This window comes from Nipponia nippon, unplaced genomic scaffold, assembly GCF_047370975.1.
Source record: "Nipponia nippon isolate SJK-2023a ecotype South Korea unplaced genomic scaffold, ASM4737097v1 scaffold_22, whole genome shotgun sequence".
Classification (NCBI taxonomy): domain Eukaryota; kingdom Metazoa; phylum Chordata; class Aves; order Pelecaniformes; family Threskiornithidae; genus Nipponia; species Nipponia nippon.
The window spans coordinates 6,943,959-6,966,401 of record NW_028262339.1 but is presented as its reverse complement, the minus strand read 5'-3'; the positions used below and the strand labels follow the sequence as shown (position 1 = coordinate 6,966,401).

Here is a 22,443-nt window from a genome sequence, read left to right as displayed (position 1 = left end):
TTTTCCTTTTCCAAAGCCAACACCATGGGATCTTGGGGAACAAAATTAAAACCACAGTCTTTCTGGGACTCAGGGTGATTTCGGAGGGTGAAAAACATATCCGCATACATAGCTTCGTCCCATTTTCCCTCCCTCCTTAAAAAAATAACAGGAGTTGCAGCAAGGCATTATACTTCAGAGTCCCATTCAAAGGCCACTTTTCTTCATCATCTAATTTATACAATGGCCATCACTGATTACTTAATTAGAGCTTTCTTATTCACATTTCCTCCAGGAGGACCCCCTATGTCCTTCCAGTGATATAAAATGCAACGAAATGAAGATTTCTTTGGTATCTCTTTACTTTGTTGTGACCCTCCCATTTTATTGGTCCCAGTTCTCTCCTGTATTCCCGCAGTATCTTAACTGTTAGTTCCACGGTCCACACTTCACCACTTAGAGGGCTACAGAATTACTGTTTTACATCCATACAACCTTTTTCTTTCGCTTCGTCCGTCTCCGGCCGTTTCCCTCGCGGGACAACGAAACCGCGGATCAGGACTCCGCACTCGCTTCGTACTAAGAGTACGTTTCATTCACACACGCACAGGACAGCATACACGCTTTTGACAACAAAAAGCTCACATACGAATACAATGAAGAAAAAACCTAAAAGCAAACACAGAGCAACTACTTGTCCTTATAACATGCCAAACACAATCCCAAAATCAAATAACCGAGTTCCAAAGCCAAGATCCAATATACCCAAATGCAAGAGTTCCAAATGAGCACCGGAGTGCTCCCAGATGGGCACCGAAGTGCCCCCAAATGAGCACCGAAGTGCTCCCAAGTGTATACCTTTAAGGCGCTAGCAGCCCGGTATACTCCACCCAGCGTGAACCACTCACGGCTTACAGGGGTTTCCGACAGATGACTAGTCCCAAACCAAATTTAAGAAAGAATACCTTTTTCCGAAGACGGTCCTTGTCTGCTCCCACAGCGATCCGACTGAGGCAAGGAGTCCCTCCGGAAATTTTCCGGGGGTACCCTAGGTAGTCCCGTTCTCAACGGGTCCTGCAGCCGAGCAGAGAGGGTCCCATCTGGGGTGCCAAAACTGATACAAAAATTCACGGATGCTTCTCCTCCCAGTCTGAATCTCCCCAAGGGAGAAATGGAGTATTCAGAGAGTCCCTGAAATGAAACTCAATAGCAACGAAGTTACTATTAAGCAGGTATCCTTTATTGCAGCGCTGGGCAGCACTGGGGATTCTCCACCATAAGTGCTCCACCGATTTGGTGGACTTTCAGAGATTATATACTATAAAATCCTACATATTCACAGGATTTCCGAGAAATCATTTACATAAACATGAGATTTCCTGGAACTCATTAACATATGCAAATGTCCGATCCGCATGTGCAGTCCCCTCCCGTGGTGGTCTTCAGGTGGTCTTGGGGGTCTTCAGATGAAGGCTCGTAGTCTTCTTCACTGTGTTCGCTGATTGACCTTTGCTTCTGCACAAACTCAGTCCTAGGATCAAGTAAACGGTGTCCTTCAAGGCTGCTGTTGTCATTCTTTTGTGACTTCCTATCTTCCGTGCATTTGTTCTCCCAAGGCCCAGTTGTCTGAGATGGGATTATCCCGGAGCCCCCTTATCTTACAACCATTCTAACTACTCCCTAAATCACAAAGGCCTTTCTTTTGTTTAGTTAAGTGACTAAGATATTTAAATATACTCCTTGCCCCTAGGCTTTTCAGGAGGCATTTTGATGCAGTGGCTTTGTCTGTCTTGGCTTTAACCCTTTCAGTATGAACATCCATGCCTGTGTCCCCATCCAAATTTCTTAAGCATGAATCAACAGTTCAGCTGTGTCCTGGTTTCAGCTGGGATAGAGTTAATTTTCTTCTTAGGAGCTGGTATAGTGCTGTGTTTTGCGTTTAGGATGAGAATAATGTTAATACACTGATTTTTTTTTTTTCTTGCTAAAAGTAGTGCTAAGCTGTTGCTAAATAGTTGCTAAGTAGTGCTTACACTGGTCAAAGACTTTTCAGCTTCCCATGCTCAGCCGGGTGAAGGGCGGGGGGAGGGGAGGCTGGGAGGGAGCACAGCCAGTGGGGCTGACCCAGACTGGCCAAAGGGCTATTCCATACCATATGACGTCATGCTCAGTATATAAGCTGGGGGAAGAAGGAAGGGGGGGACATTGGGTATGATGGCGTTTGTCTTCCCAAGTAACCGTTACACGTGATGGAGCCCTGCTTTCCTGAGGATGGCTGAACACCTGCCTGCCCATGGGAAGTAGCGAATTAATTCCTTGTTTTGCTTTGTTTGCGTGCGCAGCTTTTGCTTTACCTATTTAACTGTTCTATTTTATTTTACTTCAATTATTAAACTGTTCTTATCTCAACCCATGAGTTTTCTCACTTTTACTCTTTCGATTCTCTCCCCCATCCCACCAAGGGGGGAGTGAGCAAGCGGCTGTGTGGTGCTTAGTTGCTAGCTGGGGTTAAACCACGACAAGCTCCCTCTTGGATGCTATGAATCCTGAGTCCCTGGTGGCCAAAAAGCGAGAGCTAGCAGGAGGAATGGGAAGTCTACCCAGCCCTGGGGTGTTAGGACAAGCTCCTAGAAGGTTGTGGAGATGCGCATGAGTCCCTCTAGGCTTTGAGGCAAGGAAACCTGCTTTCTGAGCCTTACAAGTATTATGAACTACTGCTACTTCCACCATCACCCAAAGGAGCTGTTTGGGTGCCAGTCTCCTGAAGTAATTCTGGGCTATAAAATACAGCACACCAACCATCAAGTCCATCAGAATGGGGGAATGAAGTTTTCAGTGCCCATTTTCTGTTCAGTGCTTCCTCCTGGGGTAGCAGGTGGAGTTTGTGAACTCCATTTCTAGGTAGTGAGCTCTTTCCCAGGCTTCCAGCTCTTTTGGTTTTGGCCCCCAGAAGTTTCTTTGAAGGCCAGGGCCCCAAACTCTAAGTACCTAAGTTCCTTCTAGAAATGTGACTGATTTAGGCACTTCTGAAGATGTTACTTTTGGGGTCCAACATTTTAACAAAAAATCTGTAATTTCACAAATTAAAGTAGTTCTCATAGAAGCTGCGATCAAACACATAAACCAGCACAGTAAAGAGAAGGTGAGAGAAGGAACCACAACCTAGCCTCGATAAGTAAATGGCATTTTTCTTTAAAGTCTGCCCCATATTGGCTGATGCTACACCCAAATGAGCATGAATCCCAAGATCACAACCCTCCACTGACCCAACTGTGCTAACCTTTGTGTGAAACCTGGGAACTATGCATCTGGGCAATTCTCAGGGCATGAAAAGCTAAGATGCTCTTTCCTTCTGCGTCATCCCAAACTCTCCAGTATGGTAGTTAAGTATTCCCCACTGGACTTAGATGAGACCTGCTGCGTTCCTGCATGTCTCCCCCAGCCTCAAGGCCACTGCTTAGCTTGAGACATTGAGTGCGTGGTCCCACCAGAGAGGACAGGCATAGTTTATCCTCTGACGCTGGCTATGAAAAGGCTCTCCATGTCCAGGACTGCCTGTGCTGCCTGCAGCATTCCAGTACATGCAATGAACTTCCAGGAAGGCAACGCAGCTTGATGGAAAATCAATGTCGACCCTATGAAACTACCTAATTCTGGGCAACTCTCGGGCACCAGAGGAATGAGGAAGGGTTGTTAACAGGCACTCCTGCCAAATACAGAGAAAATGGAACATACAAGAACAAATGAAGAAATGGAAGACTTTGATTTCCAGCCATTGGTTATTTTGTGTCTGGTGAGTTTGCTGTTTGATGATCAATGAAAAGCTAATACAGCAGAGATACAAGATGAAGGACAGAGACTTGAAAATGGGGAAGCCAGAATGAAACAAGGCTGCTCTCCAGCTACTTCAGAGAAATCACTAACTGCTGGCAGTAAAAGGGCAGTATAATAGCAGAGCTCCAATGATGCTCTTTACATGACATTTGCAAGTATTTGAAATAAGTTGTTTAGCTTTCATTTCACTTGGCTGTTCTACTTTTTATCATTGTACCTAGCAAAATACTCACACCCATGTGGTTTGTTGTCCTCCTTCCCCATGAAGCGGTTATGGGTGACTGAGCACACTGTGAGTACGGGTGTGATGGCTTGCAGAGCCAACAGGCAATCATTAGCAATACCAGCAGGGCTGGTACAGTTTGGGGAGAGACAGCTTTACCCAAATCCAGGTTCCTGCTGGCTTTTCATGAATTTTCCAGACAGACATTTCCTTGAAGAAGCAGGATAGAGTAGAGGAGGCTGGGAGGGCATGAAGTAGTCTGCATGTGCCTTTGACATTAAGTATGCTCAATTAGGAGTTTGAAGATCCTGTCTGGTCATTAGCAGGGTTGCTGTGTTGGGTAATCTACCTGGCTCTATGCTTGAGTGGAGCCAAGCAGCAGCAGCATTAGCTTCTGTTTCAGTGGAGAGCTCAGAGAACACAGACAGCTATGCTGTCACCCTGATGTACTGGGGAATTTGGCTGCACCAGTTCCACTTAAGTTAATCCTGGACATTGTGTCAGAAGAGGAATCAATAGAATCATAGCATCATAGAATCATTTAGGTTGGAAAAGACCCTTAAGATCATCGAGTCCAACCGTTAACCTATCACTGCCAAGTCCACCACTAAACCATGTCCTCAAGCACCACATCTACCCATCTTTTAAATACCTCCAGGGATGGGGACTCAACCACTTCCCTGGGCAGCCTGTTCCAATGCCTGACTACCCTTTCGGTGGAGAAGTTTTTCCTAATATCCAACCTAAACTTCCCCTGGCGCAGCTTGAGGCCGTTTCCTCTCGTCCTATCGCTTGTTACTAGGGAGAAGAGACCGACCCCCACCTCACTACAACCTCCTTCCAGGTAGTTGTAGAGAGCAATAAGGTCTCCCCTCAGCCTCCTCTTCTCCAGGCTAAACAATCCCAGTTCCCTCAGCCGCTCCTCATAAGACTTGTTCTTTAGATCCTTCACCAACTTTGTTGCCCTTCTTTGGACACGCTCCAGCACCTCGATGTCCTTCTTGTAGTGAGGGGCCCAAAACTGAACACAGTACTCGAGGTGCGGCCTCACCAGTGCCGAGTACAGGGGCACTATCACCTCCCTGGTCCTGCTGGCCAGGAACACGCGGAGTGGCACGTGTGTGTGTTCGTGTGTATGTGTATGTGGGGAGAGGGTCCAGGATCCTTTCGACACCACTATACTACTCTGAACAGCAGGAGGGACATCTCTTTGTCTGGACCCGCCAACCACATCACATCTCGCCCCTCCTTTCTTGTCCACGTTGTCACTCCATCTTTAAGGCACTTTGTCCCCTTATGACATTAAAATAATTTAAAGAAAGAAGATAAATCCATTCAACAAGCAAGCTGCTACCTTTGTGATAGCCTCACATTAGCCTGTTCTGCTTGCTGACCCCATCTGGGCCATTCATCATCTGCTCCAAGTGCTGCTTCAAGGTAAGCTCTACTGGTGACAAGACAACAGCCAAAGAAGCCCACAGAGCTTTCAATAAGGCAGGAATAACACCAAAGTATAAAGGAGCAAAGGAAATACATGCTGCAGACATGATCAGGACCATAATCAGCCCAGCCCTGCGTCCTGTCTGGCAATGGTCTCATGTTATAGCTGCATGCAAAAGTCCTCAATGAGATGGTGCCCTGGCATGCTAAGCACTCGGCAAACTATTCCTGCCCTGGTGTGCTTTCACCTGCCTGATTTAGGATGTGTCAGAGGATGGGCAAATAACTGCATGTTGACAAATGGAGAGCATACTCCCATGGGGAACCTCAGTTAGAGAAAGTCGCGTGTAAGACGAGAGGCTGAATTCCCCCCTTACTACTGGGAACAGCTACATACCTAATGAATTATTTCAAGCAATATTGTATTACTCAGTTCAATTTAAACTGGTTACCTGTTCAGCTGGCTGGATGTGTCTAGCTGCTTTATGATGAGGGAAGATAGTAATGGAGCATGTGAAGCAGAATGGACTTAACGTGAATGTGTCTATGTTAAAAATCAGATTTGAATATAACCTTACAATTATTCCTCTGGTTTCAGTCTTTAAACAAAATCATAACCAGTTTTAATAATGTTTTCCTGTTTTTTAAAAATGAAATGCTGAACAGCTTCTTTGGTACATGTTGCTATGCGTGACATTGGTTTTGCCTACACACTGCCCAAAACCAGAAATGGCAAAAGTAGCCATACACTTTGGTCTCCTGCAGAACTGCTCCTTTTGTGATTTCAGGCAAAGCAGACAAGCCAGGAATTTGGTGAGCATCACTCTGTGCTATGCTGAAGAGCTATTTGGAGGGTCAGACCGCCCCCCAAATCCACAGTTTCCATTTGTCCCAAGATAGTGAGTGACTCTGGTTATGGTCGGACAGTGGTGGGTGGAGAGTGGTTTAGGATGCCATCACCTCTCACTGCCATCGTGCTTGATCCCCTCATTTGAGGCAGCCTGATTGGCACAAATGCTGTTTGGTGGCAGACTAGGCTGATTTGCTTCCTTTGCACCATGGGTTGGAATCACGCAAACACTGATTGCTCCTGTCTCTTTGCTGAGAGCCACTGGCTGAACCTTGCTAACTCAACTGATTTTGAACCTGTCTGACTAGAAGGAGACGGAGCTTCCTGCTATGGGGACGTTGCGGCATGAGTCCATGGGATTTGCTGCAGTGGGAAGACAAAGAGAAATAATTAATCTGGTGTGACAAAGTTGTATTTTTCCATCTTCAAGGTCTATGAGATGAGATTTTGGGATGTGTTTGCCTCTTTGTCCCCAACTGCCAGCCAAGGCTGTTTCAGAGGCTGAGGACTGCAGCAATTCCATGATTAATTCTACCTTCTCAAGCAAGCTGAGAATTTAAATCACACAGTAAATAAAATTAATCTGTCTGTTCACATCCTGCTGAGTGATCAACAGAGTCTTGAGCAAATGGAGGGAGAAAGAACGAAGTGCTGACTACAACTTCCAATTCAAGCCCAAGTCCCAATTTCAGCTCACTTGTATCATTTAGCTTGGGGACATTAGCATGCTTCTAGTTAACACTGAAACCTTCACTACCTTTTACCTCTGACAGAGAGTATTTGTCAGCGAGGACTGTGTCACTTCTTGGAGAGATTTCAGGGTACGTACATCAATAGGGGCTTTGCCTGCAGGCTGTATAGAAAGGGAGGTATAAGAATGCTGTGTGCTGTGGCCACGCTGATCCCAATGAGGGCTGCGCTCCCTGGGGAGATTTGGAGAGTGTAAGTGAAACTACACAGGTGGCATTAGTGCAGCTGATGGCTGTGCCTCCCTGCATCAGAAAGAAAGGCAAAAGAAAAGCAATTTTTACTAAACAGGGGTAGCAGAAATGAAAAGGATTTGTCTGCGGCCAGCCCCCTGCTCTGAATACAGGGAATATGGTTTAAAGCCGATACGTGCTGGATGCCAGCGTTGATTATTCAGGACAGGCCATCTGAATCAGGATTGTTTCACCCAGCTTCAGAAAAGTCTCTTCAGATAAGCAAGGGTCATATAGCTAAATCATCCAACTACCAACTTGAGCAAGTTGTGCAAGACACAGTATTTTTAGCATAAGTATGTTGTTTTTGCTGACCCAGTCAAACTTGGGGAAATTAGTGAACTACATCTAATTGTGAGAACTGGCTAGCAAAAGCAGGCATATAAATTTGTCTTCCGAGGTCCCTCTTAGACCAGGTTTTAAGCATCCAAGTAGCTGCATTTTCTTATGTTTTGCTGATCTGGCTGCTGCTCTGTCCCTTTGGCATGGCTGAGAGCTGTCACAAACACCGACGGGCTCTGAGTGATTTTAAGCTCCCCTGAAGGCCTGACCAGACACAGAACTGGTAAATGACCTTGGGAGTACAAAGACAATGTTTGCATCTCTTTTCCAAGGATACAGCTCTTAACTTCTCATATAGGAGCTACTGCAACAAGCAGTCAGTGCATTGCATGCAGAGCAATGCAGGGCTCATTCTGGGGTAATGCTCACCAAGAGTGCTGGCTGCACAAGTTACAGAGAGATTTCTGATGGCCAGGCTGATGTTGCTATTTGCATTTCTCTTCAGAAAGCGCACACACCAAACTGAAGCGCCAAGCTATTCCTTATCACAGAGGAGGACAGGTAAATGACTGCTCTGGGCCTGACCAAAGCTATCATCCACTTATACCACAAACATCTCCAAAAGTGGCTTTATGTTCCAGCAGCATGTCCCCATCCCCTAGACATACTGTCTCAGCCCCAAAGATCATTTATCTGACCTTCATGTGATTATAGGAAGGAACAACTTCTCTGTTTATATCCACTATTGGGCTTTGACACGTAGGAGAGCAGGGCATCCAGTGTAGTTAGCCAGCTAGCAAAGAAAACCTTATGGCTGTAAACTTTAGGGAAAAATTTACTATTTTTTTGAACACAGAGCATTTTACCTCTTTATGGCATGGTATAACCACAAATCATCTTTGTGAAACAGTAAGCTATATTTTACTGATGGGAGAAACTATTTAACTGATTTACCTTAAATCGTAAAGCATCTGTGGCACAGGGGAGGAGAGAACCATGATTCCCGGCTCCCAGTCCTCTGCCTGAGCTGTCTCTGCAGCCATTTTATTTAGACAGGTTGCGACTATGTAGTAGCAGGCAGCAATTCATCTCTCTTTATCTATGAACATCTTTCTGTACTGATTTCAAAGGCATCTATTATCGCAGTTCCCAGCTCACAAGGGCATCATGTTGCGATTCAGCCTGTGCTTTTTCACTTAATTTTTAAGGATTGAGACTTTTATTCCTAATAGCTGCAAAATACTGAATATAAAGATTTCATTCATCACTGTCAAAACTGGAATATATGAACAGCATCAATTTTATTTAAATGTGGGTTTTTTTTCATCTTTCACATTTACCTGCAGAAAGGGATTTATTTGGTATTTTCATGTACTTTTCAAAGAATATTTTTCCTGACAGACGAACAAAGTTAAATATCTGGGGAAGTGTTTGCAATCTAACAAGCCCAGCTAAAAAGTTTCAGTTTATAAACTGGACTCTACAAAATATAATCCATAAAACTGAGCTGCTCTCTCCCTTAACATATTTTAAAGGGACAGAGAAAACTAATTTATTTCACCTGGAAAGAACTTCTGCAAATGCCCCCTCATCATTTCTACTCAACTGAACACAGGTTTAAGACAAAGCTATTTACTTGACCCTGCTGTATGGTGTATCAGACAAAAAAAAAAAGAAAAAGAAAGGAGTCTATTAAATGCAATTTAACTCTCTTCATTTAAAGCATCACTTAAGCTAAAGGCATAATCTAACAAACAGATAAACAGAGTTAATATTAGTGCCCACATCACATTTGTTATGGGTCCTGATGTTCTGTGAAGAAGCATTAAGGTTACTGAGGCACGTAGAAGTGTGATGTGTATTTATGAGAGTAACAGTACAAACTTGCTTAGCTGAATACTAACAGCCTTCAGTTACACAGTAGGGCTGCTATCTAGCAGCGTCAGGCAGTAGAGGAATGGTGGAGGGGATGGTAGGCTGCTGTCGCCAGCTATTTCATGTTCCTTAGTGTCCTCCTTCCAGGGATGGGATGGAGGGCTGAGGGTTTGGCAGCTGCCTTTTCCTTCCACATCTCAAGGGGATTGGTGGCAAAACACAGCCATGCCTCGAATGGCAGAGGGAAACAGGACTGACCAGAGAAAGTTTATGTCCCTGCTGAAACCCCTGAGAAAGGGGCTTGAAAGACAAGATGAAAGGGGCTTTCTGGGCCCCAGGTTGCTGGCTGCAGCTGCTTTGAGTGCTGCTGGAGGAGAAGCAGGGATGGGGGATGAGAGATGTCATCCCAAACCACAGAGCCCTGCAGCTGGAAATCAGATGTATGCACTGTTAAGCTGAAACATCTGTGTGGTAGGTTGACCCTGGCTGGATGCCAGGTACCCACCAAAGCCGCTCTATCACTCCCCCTCCTCAGCTGGACAGGGGAGAGAAAATATAACTAAAGGCTTGTGGGTCGAGATAAGGACAGGGAGATCACTCAGCAATTACCATCACGGGCAAAACAGACTCAACTTGGGGAAATTAGTTTAATTTATTACCAATCAAATCAGAGTAGGGTAATGAGAAAATAAAAACTAAATCTTAAAACACCTTCCCCCCACTCCTCCCTTCTTCCCGGGATTAACTTCACACCCTGTATCTCTACCTCCTCCCCCCTGCAGTGCAGGGGGACTTGGAATAGGGGTTGTGGTTAGTTCATCACACGTTGTTTCTGCCGCTCCTTCCTCCTCAGGGGGAGGACTCCTCACACTCTTCCCCTGCTCCAGCGTGGGGTCCCTCCCATGGGAGACAGTCCTCCATGAACTTCTCCAATATGGGTCCTTCTCACAGGTTGCAGTCCTTCATGAACTGCTTCAGCGTGGGTCCTTTCCACAGGGTGCAGTCCTTCAGGAAGACACTGTTCCAGCGTGGGTCCCCCAGGGGGTCACAAGTCCTGCCAGAAGACCTGCTCCAGCGTGGGCTCCTCTCTCCACGGGGTCACAGGTCCTGCCAGGAGCCTGCTCCAGTGCAGACTTCCCACGGGGCCACAGCCTCCTTCGGGCACATCCACCTGCTCTGGTGTGGGGTCCTCCACAGGCTGCAGGTGGATATCTGCTCCACCATTAACCTCCATGGGCTGCAGGGGGACAGCCTGCCTCACCATGGTCTTCACCATGGGCTGCAGGGGAATCTCTGCTCTGGCTCCTGGAGCACCTCCTCCCCCTCCTTCTTCACTGACCTTGGTGTCTGCAGAGTTGTTTCTCTCACACATTCTCACTCCTCTCCTCTTGCTGCCGTTTTTTTCTGCAGCAGGTTTTTTCCCTTCTTAAATATGTTATCACAGAGGTGCTACCACTGTCATTGATTGGCTCAGCCTTGGCCAGCGGCAGGTCCATCTTGGAGCTGTCTGGCATTGGCTCTATCAGAGATAGGGGAAGCTTCTAGCAGCTTCTCACAGAAGCCACCCCTGTAGCCCCCCCGGCTACCAAAACCTTGCCACGCAAACCCAATACACTCTGTCAAAGGAGTGGCAGTTCCAGTCACAGGGAGAGTTCAAAGGGACTCATGGAACAGCCTGACTCACGCTGAAGATAACAGTAATGTACAGGTGAAGATGATGACAGTTCGTAATATACAACTCTGATGTCAGTGAAACATGATTTAGTATTTTAATGCTGATGTATTTTACATCTTTCTTATCCTTTGTCAGGACAGTGTGCAGGGCAGCGATGCTTAGATGCAGTTTGCTAACACAAGGTGTCATGCTCTGGCATGCCCATTCAGGGCTGCAGCTATGGCAGTGTCGCTCACTGCTGTACCACAGACAGCCTTGATGGAGAGAGGATGGGTGCTAAAGCACTGATGGCCTGAGCAAGGTTAAACACTGCTTTTTGGGGAGACTGTAAAAGGGAGTCTGGGTGAAGAGGAGGCAGGTATAACCTAGACTCTGAATGTCAGAACCCGTGTCTCACTCCACGTTACTAAAATTTTTGCAGACTTGCGCTTTTCTGTCTTGCTGCAGCTAAAGGCCTGATGAAATCCCACTGATTGATTGGCAAACAAGCCCATCTCCCCCAAACAGCAGGCAGGGGAGGTTTCCGACTCTGCCTCCCAGCTTCCTGCTCTCACCACTGTAGCATTAAATGAGATTGCCGGCAATGCTGCAGCTGCCAAGTCTTTGCTATCTGACCCACTCTCCTAAATGACCAAGTGAGGCAGAAATTCTAGCAGACCAACGTTTTTACCTCCCTCCCCAATGGCCAACTGTATGCACTGAAGGGAGGAAAAATCCTAGCTTGGATTTGCTTATCAAAAGACCATTAGCTAAGGATTTTCTACAGCATTTCTAAGACAAAAGGGAGGAGACAAGCAAAAGCAATACAAGAATTATTATAATTTCTGTGCCCCATGCATGACTGGATCAGGTTTGTGTTGGGCCACAGTGCACGCATATTCAGCTTCACTCAGCACATACATTTTTGTGAGCTAAAATCACCAACTGCATACAAACATAAGGTTTATTGTGGTATAGTTACCTGTTTGACTGCCTGACTGGAGCTGGAGGTGAGATGAGAGGAACAGAAGAAAAGAGTAGAAGAAAAGAGGAGAGAAACAGCCTGAGGGTCTCAGCAAGCAAGGCTTTATTGCAGTAGCACTAAGGAACTAGTGAGTGTGTATAGAAGACACATAGTTCCTTGACCAAGGAAATTAAGACAGAAAACAGACTGTGCATAAGGAGTACAAGCAGCTAAAACGGTAGGTGTTTCAGTGATGTACAGTTCCTCATGGTTCCAACTTCAGTTTGAATTATCTTTCAATAATTAAGATTTACAACAGGCTTTAACTTGTACACGCAGATACTTAAGCATAGCGAAAGTGGGTTGAATTCAATGATGAAAAAGTGGAGAGAGGAGGGTCAGCTTTTTTTCCCTGATAAAAACTTTGCCAAAGTCTGTGTTAATTCCAATCCCTTTTAAAGGCCTTTATAAGAAATGACCTGCCTGCCCTTCAGCCAGGTGGTGCTGCCAGGTGGACATGCAGATGTGAAGGGGAGGGAAGAGGAGCTGGCAGCAAGGAGATGCTGGCTGGGTACTGCACATCTGCAGCTGGAGCGGGCAGCAGGATGTGCAAGGAATAAAACCCTACAGACTGCAATTTAGAGCAAAAGACATGAGGAGCCAGGGGTTGTTATCTTAAGGCATGGTGGGATTTCAGAGAGCCTTTGCAGAGATACAAGCCTGCTTTGGTTTTCTTTTTGCTACGCATTTTTGTAAAGAAACTAATTTTCCTGTTCGTAATCTGTTTTGAATCAAGAACACAGATTACCATTGCCAACCAACTGCATGCAGGGCTAGTAGTATCAACTGTCATCTTTTTTGCCTCATTATTTCTCTCCATACAAGCATCAGCAACTTTAAGTAAGTCATACTGAATCTCAAATTACCCCGGGGACAGAAAGTAAAGGTAACAGGATTATCTGTCCTGGAGACAGCTTCAGTGTGAAGCAACATCAGAAACTCTCTCTGAACGAATGGGCTGGAGCATCTGCAGGAGACGGGGAGCAGGAATGAGGTACCAGTTCCCCCAAGGCAAGAAGTTCAAGCAAGTGCAGGGAGGATGAAGGAACTGTGGTGTGTACACACACACATACGTTCAATAACACTTTCAAGCCTGGAATCTCTTTCTCATGCACAATATGCTGGAAAGAGCCTGGCTTTTGCCAAGACCCAAACAGAACCAGCTTTAACACTCAGATTTCCTGGTAGTCTCTCCACCCCACTGATGCTGGCACATGCAGTGCTCAAAGAGGACCAGGAAAAGCTATGAGCAGAGCAAAAGGGTAGCAGAAAATACTCTCTGCTTTCAACAGGCCTTTGTGGCTGCTAACAGCTGCACTTGCAAGGTGAACAGAAGGGCAATGCCAAGCTTTGGGGAGTAAAAAACCTCCAGGTCAGCACCAGTAGAGATGCAGAGGAAGCCCAGGGACTGACAGCCTTGTCCTTTCCAGGGATGGCACTTAAGCCAAAATTTGGGGGCACTGGGATCTGCTGAGTTGTCTTCAAGAGTCTCTCCTCGGACAGCACATGCACTGGGGGAATGAGAGGAAGAATCACCTTTTTCCAATCACCCAATACAGAACCCAGCAAAGCCAGCTGAACGAGGAGACATGCCCTTATTGGAGCCCACAGGGATAAATGAGGAGAGCCAGAAACACAACTCAAGCTGGCATTTTTCTATCATCCCCTGCATCTGTTCCCTGGGCACCTTAAGTCACATTGGCTCAGCCCAATGACAGGAACAAGGTTTCCTCCTACCAGCTCTTCAGGGGCCAGTAACATAAGGTAGAGCAAGCTGCATCTCCTTTCCCGATCATGCTGTGACAAAGCTGTCAGAGCAGCTCTGACGGCATCACCTCTGCAACATCTGGTGCGAAAGGCATGGAGAGCCATCTCTCTTCCATGTCCTTCTGGAGAGGATGGTATTGGAAACTGGGGACAGAAAGTCTTTTCTTCTGTAAATTGCATCAATTTGATGCTTAAAGGCAGCAAACTGGAATAAACAGGAACCCCAACAAAGTGCCTCTTCTCTTTCTGTGCTGGTGAGGGTGCTTTGCAACAGCAAATTCCATTAACACAGAGATGTAAATTTGGGGGTTAAACCTACCACACTTTGCTCACTGGAAAGGCCTCAGTGCCTGGGACAGTGACCGTATGGTTTTCTTACTTTACTTGCAGTGTTAAATGCACTCCGCTTACTTTGGTTGACCTTGTGAAAAAACATACTTAGGATTCACCACTAGCTCCATAATCTGGTGTGGTGGGTTGACCCTGGCTGGACACCAAGTGCCCACCAAAGCCGCTCTATCACTCCCCCTCCTCAGCTGGACAGGGGAGAGAAAATATAACGAAAAGCTCATGGGGTGAGATAAGGGCAGGGAGAGATCATTCACCAATTACTGTCATGGGCAAAACAGACTCAACTTGGGGAAATTAGTTTAATTTATTACCAATCAAATCAGAGTAGGGTAATGAGAAAATAAAAACAAATCCTAAAACACCTTCCCCCCACTCCTCCCTTCTTCCCTGGCTTAACTTTACTCCTGGTTTTCTCAACCTCCTCCCCCTCGAGCAGCTCAGGTGAACAGGGAATGGGGGTTGCGGCCACTTCATCACACGTTATTTCTGCTGCTCCTTCCTCCTCAGGGGGAGGACTCCTTACACTCTTCCCCTGCTCCAGCATGGGGTCCCTCCAACAGGAGATAGTTCTTCATGAACTGCTCCAGCGTGGGTCTCTTCCACAGGGTGCAGTCCTTCAGGAAGACACTGTTCCAGCGTGGGTCCCCCAGGGGGTCACAAGTCCTGCCAGCAAACCTGCTCTAGCATGGGCTCCTCTCTCCACAGGTCCACAGGTCCTGCCAGGAGCCTGCTCCAGCGTGGGCTTCCCACAGGTTCACAGCCTCCTTTGGGCATCCACCTGCTCCGGTGTGGGGTCCTCCATAGGCTGCAGGGTGGATATCTGCTCCACCATTAACCTCCATGGGCTGCAGGGGGACAACCTGCCTCACCATGGTCTTCACCATGGGCTGCAGGGGAATCTCTGCTCTGGCTCCTGGAGCACCTCCTCCCCCTCCTTCTTCACTGACCTTGGTGTCTGCAGAGTTGTTTCTCTCACATATTCTCACTCCTCTCTCTGGCTGCAGTTGCACAGGTTTTTTTTTCCCCTTCTTAAATGTGTTATCACAGAGGTGCTACCACTGTCGTTGATTGGCTCAGCCTTGGCCAGTGGTGGGTCCGTCTTGGAGCTGGCTGGCATTGGCTCTATTGGACATAGGGGAAGCTTCTGGCATCTTCTCACAGAAGCCACCCCTGTAGCCTCCCTGCTACCAAAACCTTGCCACACAAACCCAGTACATCTGCACAGACCTCAGGAAGGTCAACAGACATCTGCCAGTGACAGTGCAAGAGTTTGTGTTTACCGGGTATATCTGACATTCTCCAAGTTAAGCTACTATTTGCAACTAGGATCAGCCAGCTAAAATGATCTCCCTAACTTGCTGTCTCAGAGAGGGTTTTGGTACCGAAAAATGTCTCAAAACATTGTTGGGCCAAAGGAACAAAGCAAAAGTCGGTGCCTGGGCAGATGGTGCCCACAGGGCACTCTCCCTCTGGAAGTCTCTGAGGACCAAGGCCACCAGAGTTGGGTGACTTCAATACTGCTGGACAGGCAGAGGGTTCCATATGTAGCAAACCCTAGAGGCTTTAAAGGACTGCCCCAAAGAACAGGTTTTACAGTAGTGGCCATTTACAAATAATGACATATCACTAGTTACCCTTTTCTTCCACCTGAAATACCACGTTTCCTCTACAGAGCACAGCTCAGAGTACTCAGCCTTTCAACAACCCTGTTTGTTAACCACTGCTAAGGGCCCTCTTGAGTGCTAACTACATGATGAGTACTCAGGAAGCAAGAGTAAATAATTTGTTGAGGTGAAGGAACACAAGAAATGTACTCGCAAATCTTCATTTTTAGATCCCCAAATATTCTCTGCTTATTTTTTCACAATTCTGTGATTCTGCCTCTGGATTATAGAGCTGGTCTGTGAAGTCTGACAAGTTGCTTTTTTGTTGTATCCCGTGTTTGAAAAGTTTTAGCATTGTTCTGTAACCTTGTTAGATGTAAGAAAGAGCTTTTCATAAGCATCTCTTTGTTCCAAACTCCAAGACCATGAAAGAGAATTTCTTTCTTTTGGGCTACAGGCAACACATCAGTTTGCTCCAGAGCAGCATTCATTTTTTCCCAAGGCAACCTCCACACTTTTAACAGTCTTGAACATTTGCCTACTGCCTCCACTCCTCTCCTAAATTCCTCATAAGAAGATCAAAACAGTGTTTTTCAAGTTATTAAAAGAGTAGACCTCATTCTTCAGGATGGATTTTAACTTTCTCTGTTTAAAAAACGTTCCCCTGTCCTACAGAAAAAATGCATGGGATGAAAATAGAAAAAACCATGGGATTGGAGGATTCACCTGCTTTTTTATTTTCTTCTGTCCTTTCTCTTAATTATTTACGGCATGCAGCAGGTAGGGATCTGTGTGTGACAGCCAGCCTCTGGGTCATGATCTTTTCCTGCAAAGTCCCCTTAAAAATCCAAATTACAGCAGAAAAAAATCCCTCTGTCAATCTGAGACTTAACTGCCTTTTCTAATGGCTGCCTGAGACATCACCAATGCCAAGAAGAGCTCAAACTGGTCTACGAAACGGAGCTGTTATACAGCTGCCTTAGCAGCTGCTTGTTTGTCATCTGCACCGCACCTCGCATGAACACGTGCACAACCATCCTGAATTTGGTTCTGCTTTGTAATATTCCATTGCTACACTCCATGAATGCCCTTGTTTTGCTAGGACATCATGGGTACAAGAAATCAGCTGCTTGCTGGTATTAAAAGATCACTCAGCATTGAGAACAATGGATAAAATGCAAGTCAGGAAACACATCTGTAAAAGAACAAATTTCCCTGTCTGTGCATTGGAGTCAGTAAGAGGTATAAGCAAAGGAGAAAATTAGTTTTAAGATGTTCTTAAATTCAATCACTGTACAATCGAGGAGGTTTGGTGAATTAAAGAGAAAGAACAGAGAACAATAAAATTTAAAAAGAAAAACATTTGTAACAGAGGGAAATGTTCTCCATTCTCCTGGAGAAGCTGGCTGCTCATGGCTTGCATAAGTGCATTCTGCGCTGGGTTAAAACCTGGCTGGAAGGCCGAGCCCAGAGAGTGGTGGTGAATGGAGTCAAATCCAGTTGGCGGCTGGTCACGAGTGGTGTTCCCCAGGGCTCAGTATTGGGGCCAGTCCTGTTCAACATCTTCATTGATGATCTGGATGAGGGGATCGAGTGCACCCTCAGGAAGTTTGCAGATGACACCAAGTTGGGTGGAAGTGTCGATCTGCTGGAGGGTAGGAAGGCCCTACAGAGGGACCTGGACAGGCTGGATTGTTGGGCCGGGGCCAACTGTATGAGATTCAACAAGGCTAAGTGCCGAGTCCTGCACTTCAGTCACAACAACCCCATGCAACGCTACAGGCTTGGGGAGGAGTGGCTGGAGAGCTGCCTGGCAGAAAAGGACCTGGGGGTGTTGGTTGACAGCCACCTAAACATGAGCCAGCAGTGTGCTCAGGTGGCCAAGAGGGCCAATGGCATCCTGGCTTGTATCAGGAATAGTGTGGCCAGCAGGACCAGGGAGGTGATAGTGCCCCTGTACTCGGCACTGGTGAGGCCACACCTTGAGTACTGTGTTCAGTTTTGGGCCCCTCACTACAAGAAGGACATTGAGGTGCTTGAGTGTGTCCAAAGAAGGGCAATGAAGCTGGTGAAGGGTCTAGCGAACAAGTCTTACGAGGAGCGGCTGAGGGAACTGGGGTTGTTTAGTCTGGAGAAGAGGAGGCTGAGGGGAGACCTTATCGCTCTCTACAACTACCTGAAAGGAGGTTGTAGTGAGGTGGGGGTCGGTCTCTTCTCCCTGGTAACAAGTGACAGGACGAGAAGAAACGGCCTCAAGCTGCGCCAGGGGAAGTTTAGGTTGGATATTAGGAAAAACTTTCTTCACTGAAAGAGTAGTCAAGCATTGGAACAGGCTGCCCAGGGAAGTGGTTGAGTCTCCATCCCTGGAGGTATTTAAAAGAAGGGTAGATGTGGTGCTTGAGGACATGGTTTAGTGGTGGACTTGGCAGTGATAGGTTAATGGTTGGATTCGATGATCTTAAGGGTCTTTTCCAGCCTTAACGATTCTATGATTCGATGAAAATCAAGTAGCAATTGGGTTTCTCTTGTTTACCAATAGATATACCAGTGCTTATGGAAGAGGACTGCTCTGTGCCAGTGCATGCAAGTTACCTAAGTCTACCTCTGCAAATCCTACCATGTTTGTGCTGGGATCCCAAGAGAATAACTAGATAGGACTTAGATAGGCTTTTCCAGTAGTGAGTAGAAAGTATATGGCATCTAAAAAAATAACTGGAGTCTTAACTAGGAATAGGATCATAGGATACTTCAAGTTGGAAGGGACCTGAGGAGCTTTCTAGCCCAACGTCCTGCTCAAAGCAGGATCAGCCATGGGATCAGAATGGGCTGCTTAGAGCTTTATTCAGTCAGGTTTTAAAAACCTCCAAGGATGCAGAGGACACAACCTCCCTGGAAAAAGTTTTCCAGTGCTTGACTGTCCTCATGGTGAAAAAGGTTTTCCTTAAGGTGATTAAGGTGAGAAAAGAAACAGGTTGGGAATGAAGTACCCACTAGATGCTACAGGGAATTTACTGTCAACTCAGCCATATTGATATCATTCCTCACTAGCACAGAGGAAGTTTCATACGAAGCCTTTCCACTCCTCTTACAACTCTCCAGATTATCCTGGTCATCTCCATTCTGATGGTCATTACCAGGTGAATGCAGACAGCTGGCACTGTCTTTTTCCCTTTTATTCCTGTCCTTTTCCCTTTCTCTCTCTGCCCTGCCCTGAAGTAGAGGAGATTACAGCCTGGTTCTAGGTCAGATGAATGTCCTGGAGACCCCTTGGAGATGCTTCAGTTCATCTAGTCAATGAGACCCAAAGCAGCCATAGCCTTTTCTAATGCGGCCATGACACCACTTTCTAGGGAGGTGGAAACTCCCAGGTACCCATGAATGTTTAATTGCAGTTAGAAAGAAGAACATTGGCAACAAAGGAGCTAAGATCACCTCCTTGTGTTACTGATCATCCCCTTTCAATCAAGTATAGCAAAACCCAAAGGACTCAAGCCAAATCCAAGGACTGTCGTGTATCATAGCTCTTCTGCACATAGGCAGAAGTGAGTCAGCTATGTGAACTGTGAGGCACTAAAAATGTAACATCTGCCTGCACAGAAATATCTATGTCAAAGTTTTGTTTTCACATTTTGCAATTGCTTCATGCCCTGCCCCACAGGTCAGAGGCTGCATAAAGCCACATTTCAGCCTGGTAGTTAAAGCATTCAGGCAGAGAAAGGAATTGAATTTGAGTCTTCAGTGTTCTGGCTCAAAGTCTGTACCTAAAAAAGGCGCAGCTGTTTTGTGACTTGAGCCTCCCAAACTTTTTATAGCCAAAACCACCTTGTAAATTAGACATGAATTCGTGAATAGTTTTGGAACGACCAATTACATATTCTTTTAGTGAACTTCTTAAAAAAATAGTGCTAGGGTTTACTAGAGACTTTAAGCCCAAGATACCTGTTTGCTTGGTTTTTTTAAATTGTAAGCAAAACCTGAAAAATCTTAATTTTAAAAAGTGGCCTCCATTCTGGACTCAAACTACCCATGCTTGACAGCATCACTTTAAAAATTAAATATGCTAGCCTTGTTCAAGACATATTTTTAGCACAGTGTCATTTAATATGTCAAACACTGTTTCTCAGATCAACTTATACAAAGTACAATTGTCTCACTTGTACTCTTAATCTTTTCTCCCAAATTGCTAGTCCTACAACCAATATTTAAAATAAATCATATCAAATCTTTTTTTTTTTTGAAAATCTGCTCTTACTGTCAGGCTGAGTAGTGACAGGGGAACTGAGAGAGGCTGTTTTCTGAGATGGAGCAGCTGGTGTTACTTGGGAGCTCCATTACAGTGAAGGGGCTGCCAGCAGCCTTCAGCTCTGAAACACCTGGTGTGATTAAACTCTCTTCTCATAGCCAGCTCACTGTTTACTCATGGCAGAAAGCACTTTTAAGCTTGTGAACTTCAGACTATTGAGCTAGACAGGAGAACTGCATCATTCATCCAAGAGACATCAACACCTGCTGTCTTGATTGTACCAGTTTCATAGCAGAGAGCAAAGAAGAGGGTATGTAGGTTGTTTGGAAAAAGCAGGAATTATCTTGCATTTAGAGCAGAAGGTAGAAAAATTTGAAGTTACAGCAAACATAACATGATGGGTTTGGATTTACAGTAGAATTGCCTTAAAACCCTGATTCTGTCTTGGTAGTTTTGAATCATTGTTATATCCTTTGTGCAGTAAGTAATAGAGTGAACCTTGCCATTGAACTTTGTTAAGTCGCACTTTTACCACATCATATTTCAATAAAACCACTTTTGCTGATACCTTTGACAGTGGTTCTTTAAGCGGTCTAAATCACCCATTTGTGATAAATTGGTGTAGTCGGCAGTATCCTAAATCAGGATTTGTGACAGAACCAAAACTGATGGACGTGATGAAGTCTGACTGTGCTAACTGGGCAAAAAAACATGCTTAGTTTGTTGCTGCTGCTGCTTCTATACTACTTCTCCACCATTTCATGTGGTACATCTCCCTAACTGACACATTAAGAGCTTGGCCACGCAGGTGGTACTTTAGCTGCATCACTTACTATGCCTGGCATGCTGGGGCTCTGCTGTGCACAGCTGGGTGTAACGCTAGCTGCTATACTTGGACCCAAGACTGTCCCCAGTTTCAGAGGAAAAGGGCTCCTTGGATGTTCCTCTGTTCATGCTTGGCTGAGGTCTGTGTCCAAGACTACCAGGGTATCCTCACCTAACAAGGACCCTGCTATTGCCAGGACACACAATATTGATGACATCCTCATCTATTCTGCTCTCCTGCTGTGGCACATCGAAGTCTGTGTGTTTTTCTGAGCTCTGAATCTCCAAAGGATCCTTTAAGATCTCAGAGAAGTGACAAGAAGTTTTCAGGGTGCTGTGAACATCCTCTATGCGTAAGGATAGCAGTTAAAAAACAAGAATTGCAGTGAACTTCCTATACTAGCACAAATTCCTTCCCTTTAAGAAGCATGTGTTATTTCTACACATTATTTCTTTAATAGAGCCCTGATCTGCTGACAGAGCATTTTAGCCCCAATGCTCAATAAGCAGACAGTAACCTTTCCCAGTTAAGAGCTGAGTGTGCAGCACAGAGAAGACAAAGGGGGAGACCACATCAATGAATAGTCAGAACAAATTCAATTAACCATCAGGTACAGTTTAAGGCTCATAATTAATAAATACAGAAAAAAATTGCATCATCCAATATTGTCTGCAGATGCTGTGGTCTGTTCTGGAGCCAGTTTACATTAATTACACTGGGCTCTACTTGCTTCTCTTGAGTGATACACAGAAACTCATCTACCTATGGAGACATTAGAAGAAATTACAGAAATAGTAACACCTGAGCAATTCAGAACTGGGGAAATGTTCCCCTGCAGTGGGCCAGAGGAACATGTGGAACCTACATTTAAGTACACAGGGCTCTGAGAAGCCAGAAAACTTAGTACTATTGCACTTTTCTGTGTTGATTTTGTCAAAGATGCCAACACCTGAGCAGGCAGCCTTGTCAACTCAGCTGGTGTTAGTCTTTTAAATGTCAGGAACAAGTTGTAAATCACCTTTGGGGATGTCACTCTTTTTTAAACCAGCTCTCTAAGTACTTCATAGAAAACAGTGATGAGAATAATACATACTGTGTAATGAGACCTCTGAACAGACCACCAGCTTATCACTGCTGTGGTGCTGCCTGCTGGGGTTAGGCTTTGCTAGACCTAGTTTTTATTCTAATCACTACTTAAATTACTGAATTTTTCCCTCCTTCTATCAGAGAATCTCAATATTTTGCTTAATTTGTTTTGCCTCACAACCTTCTGCTAGTGAAATAAGCAGGAGATATCTGAGCTGCTTCTCATATTTGAGGTGACAGATTATGGTGGGTCAGGGCAGTGCAAAGAAGAGAACCTGTAATTTGAAGCTCTGGTCTCCTGCTTCAGGCACAAACCTCCCATTCAGATACCAGATGCTTTGGCCCATTCTCATTACAAAGTAAAATAATTTGTGTAGAAGCAGATCTTCAGGATTAGCTCACTTTCCTAGACTATCAGACCTGTA

At 45.6% G+C, this 22,443-nt stretch overlaps 1 protein-coding gene across 9 annotated transcripts in view; it reads right to left on the bottom strand.

Annotated features, from left to right (window-relative positions):
- The window catches only part of LOC104008541 (protein FAM219A), a 130,307-nt gene that overhangs the window by 22,874 nt on the left and 84,990 nt on the right, over positions 1-22,443 (bottom strand). For 5 of the 9 annotated variants that reach the window (XM_087760301.1, XM_087760302.1, XM_087760303.1 and 2 more), the window contains exon 3: positions 945-1,181. The exons of the other annotated variants lie outside the window; for them this stretch is intronic. In XM_087760301.1, the coding sequence (XP_087616427.1) occupies positions 945-1,181 (237 nt within the window). The remainder of the gene's footprint in view (positions 1-944; positions 1,182-22,443) is intronic. 9 annotated transcript variants of the gene reach the window in all.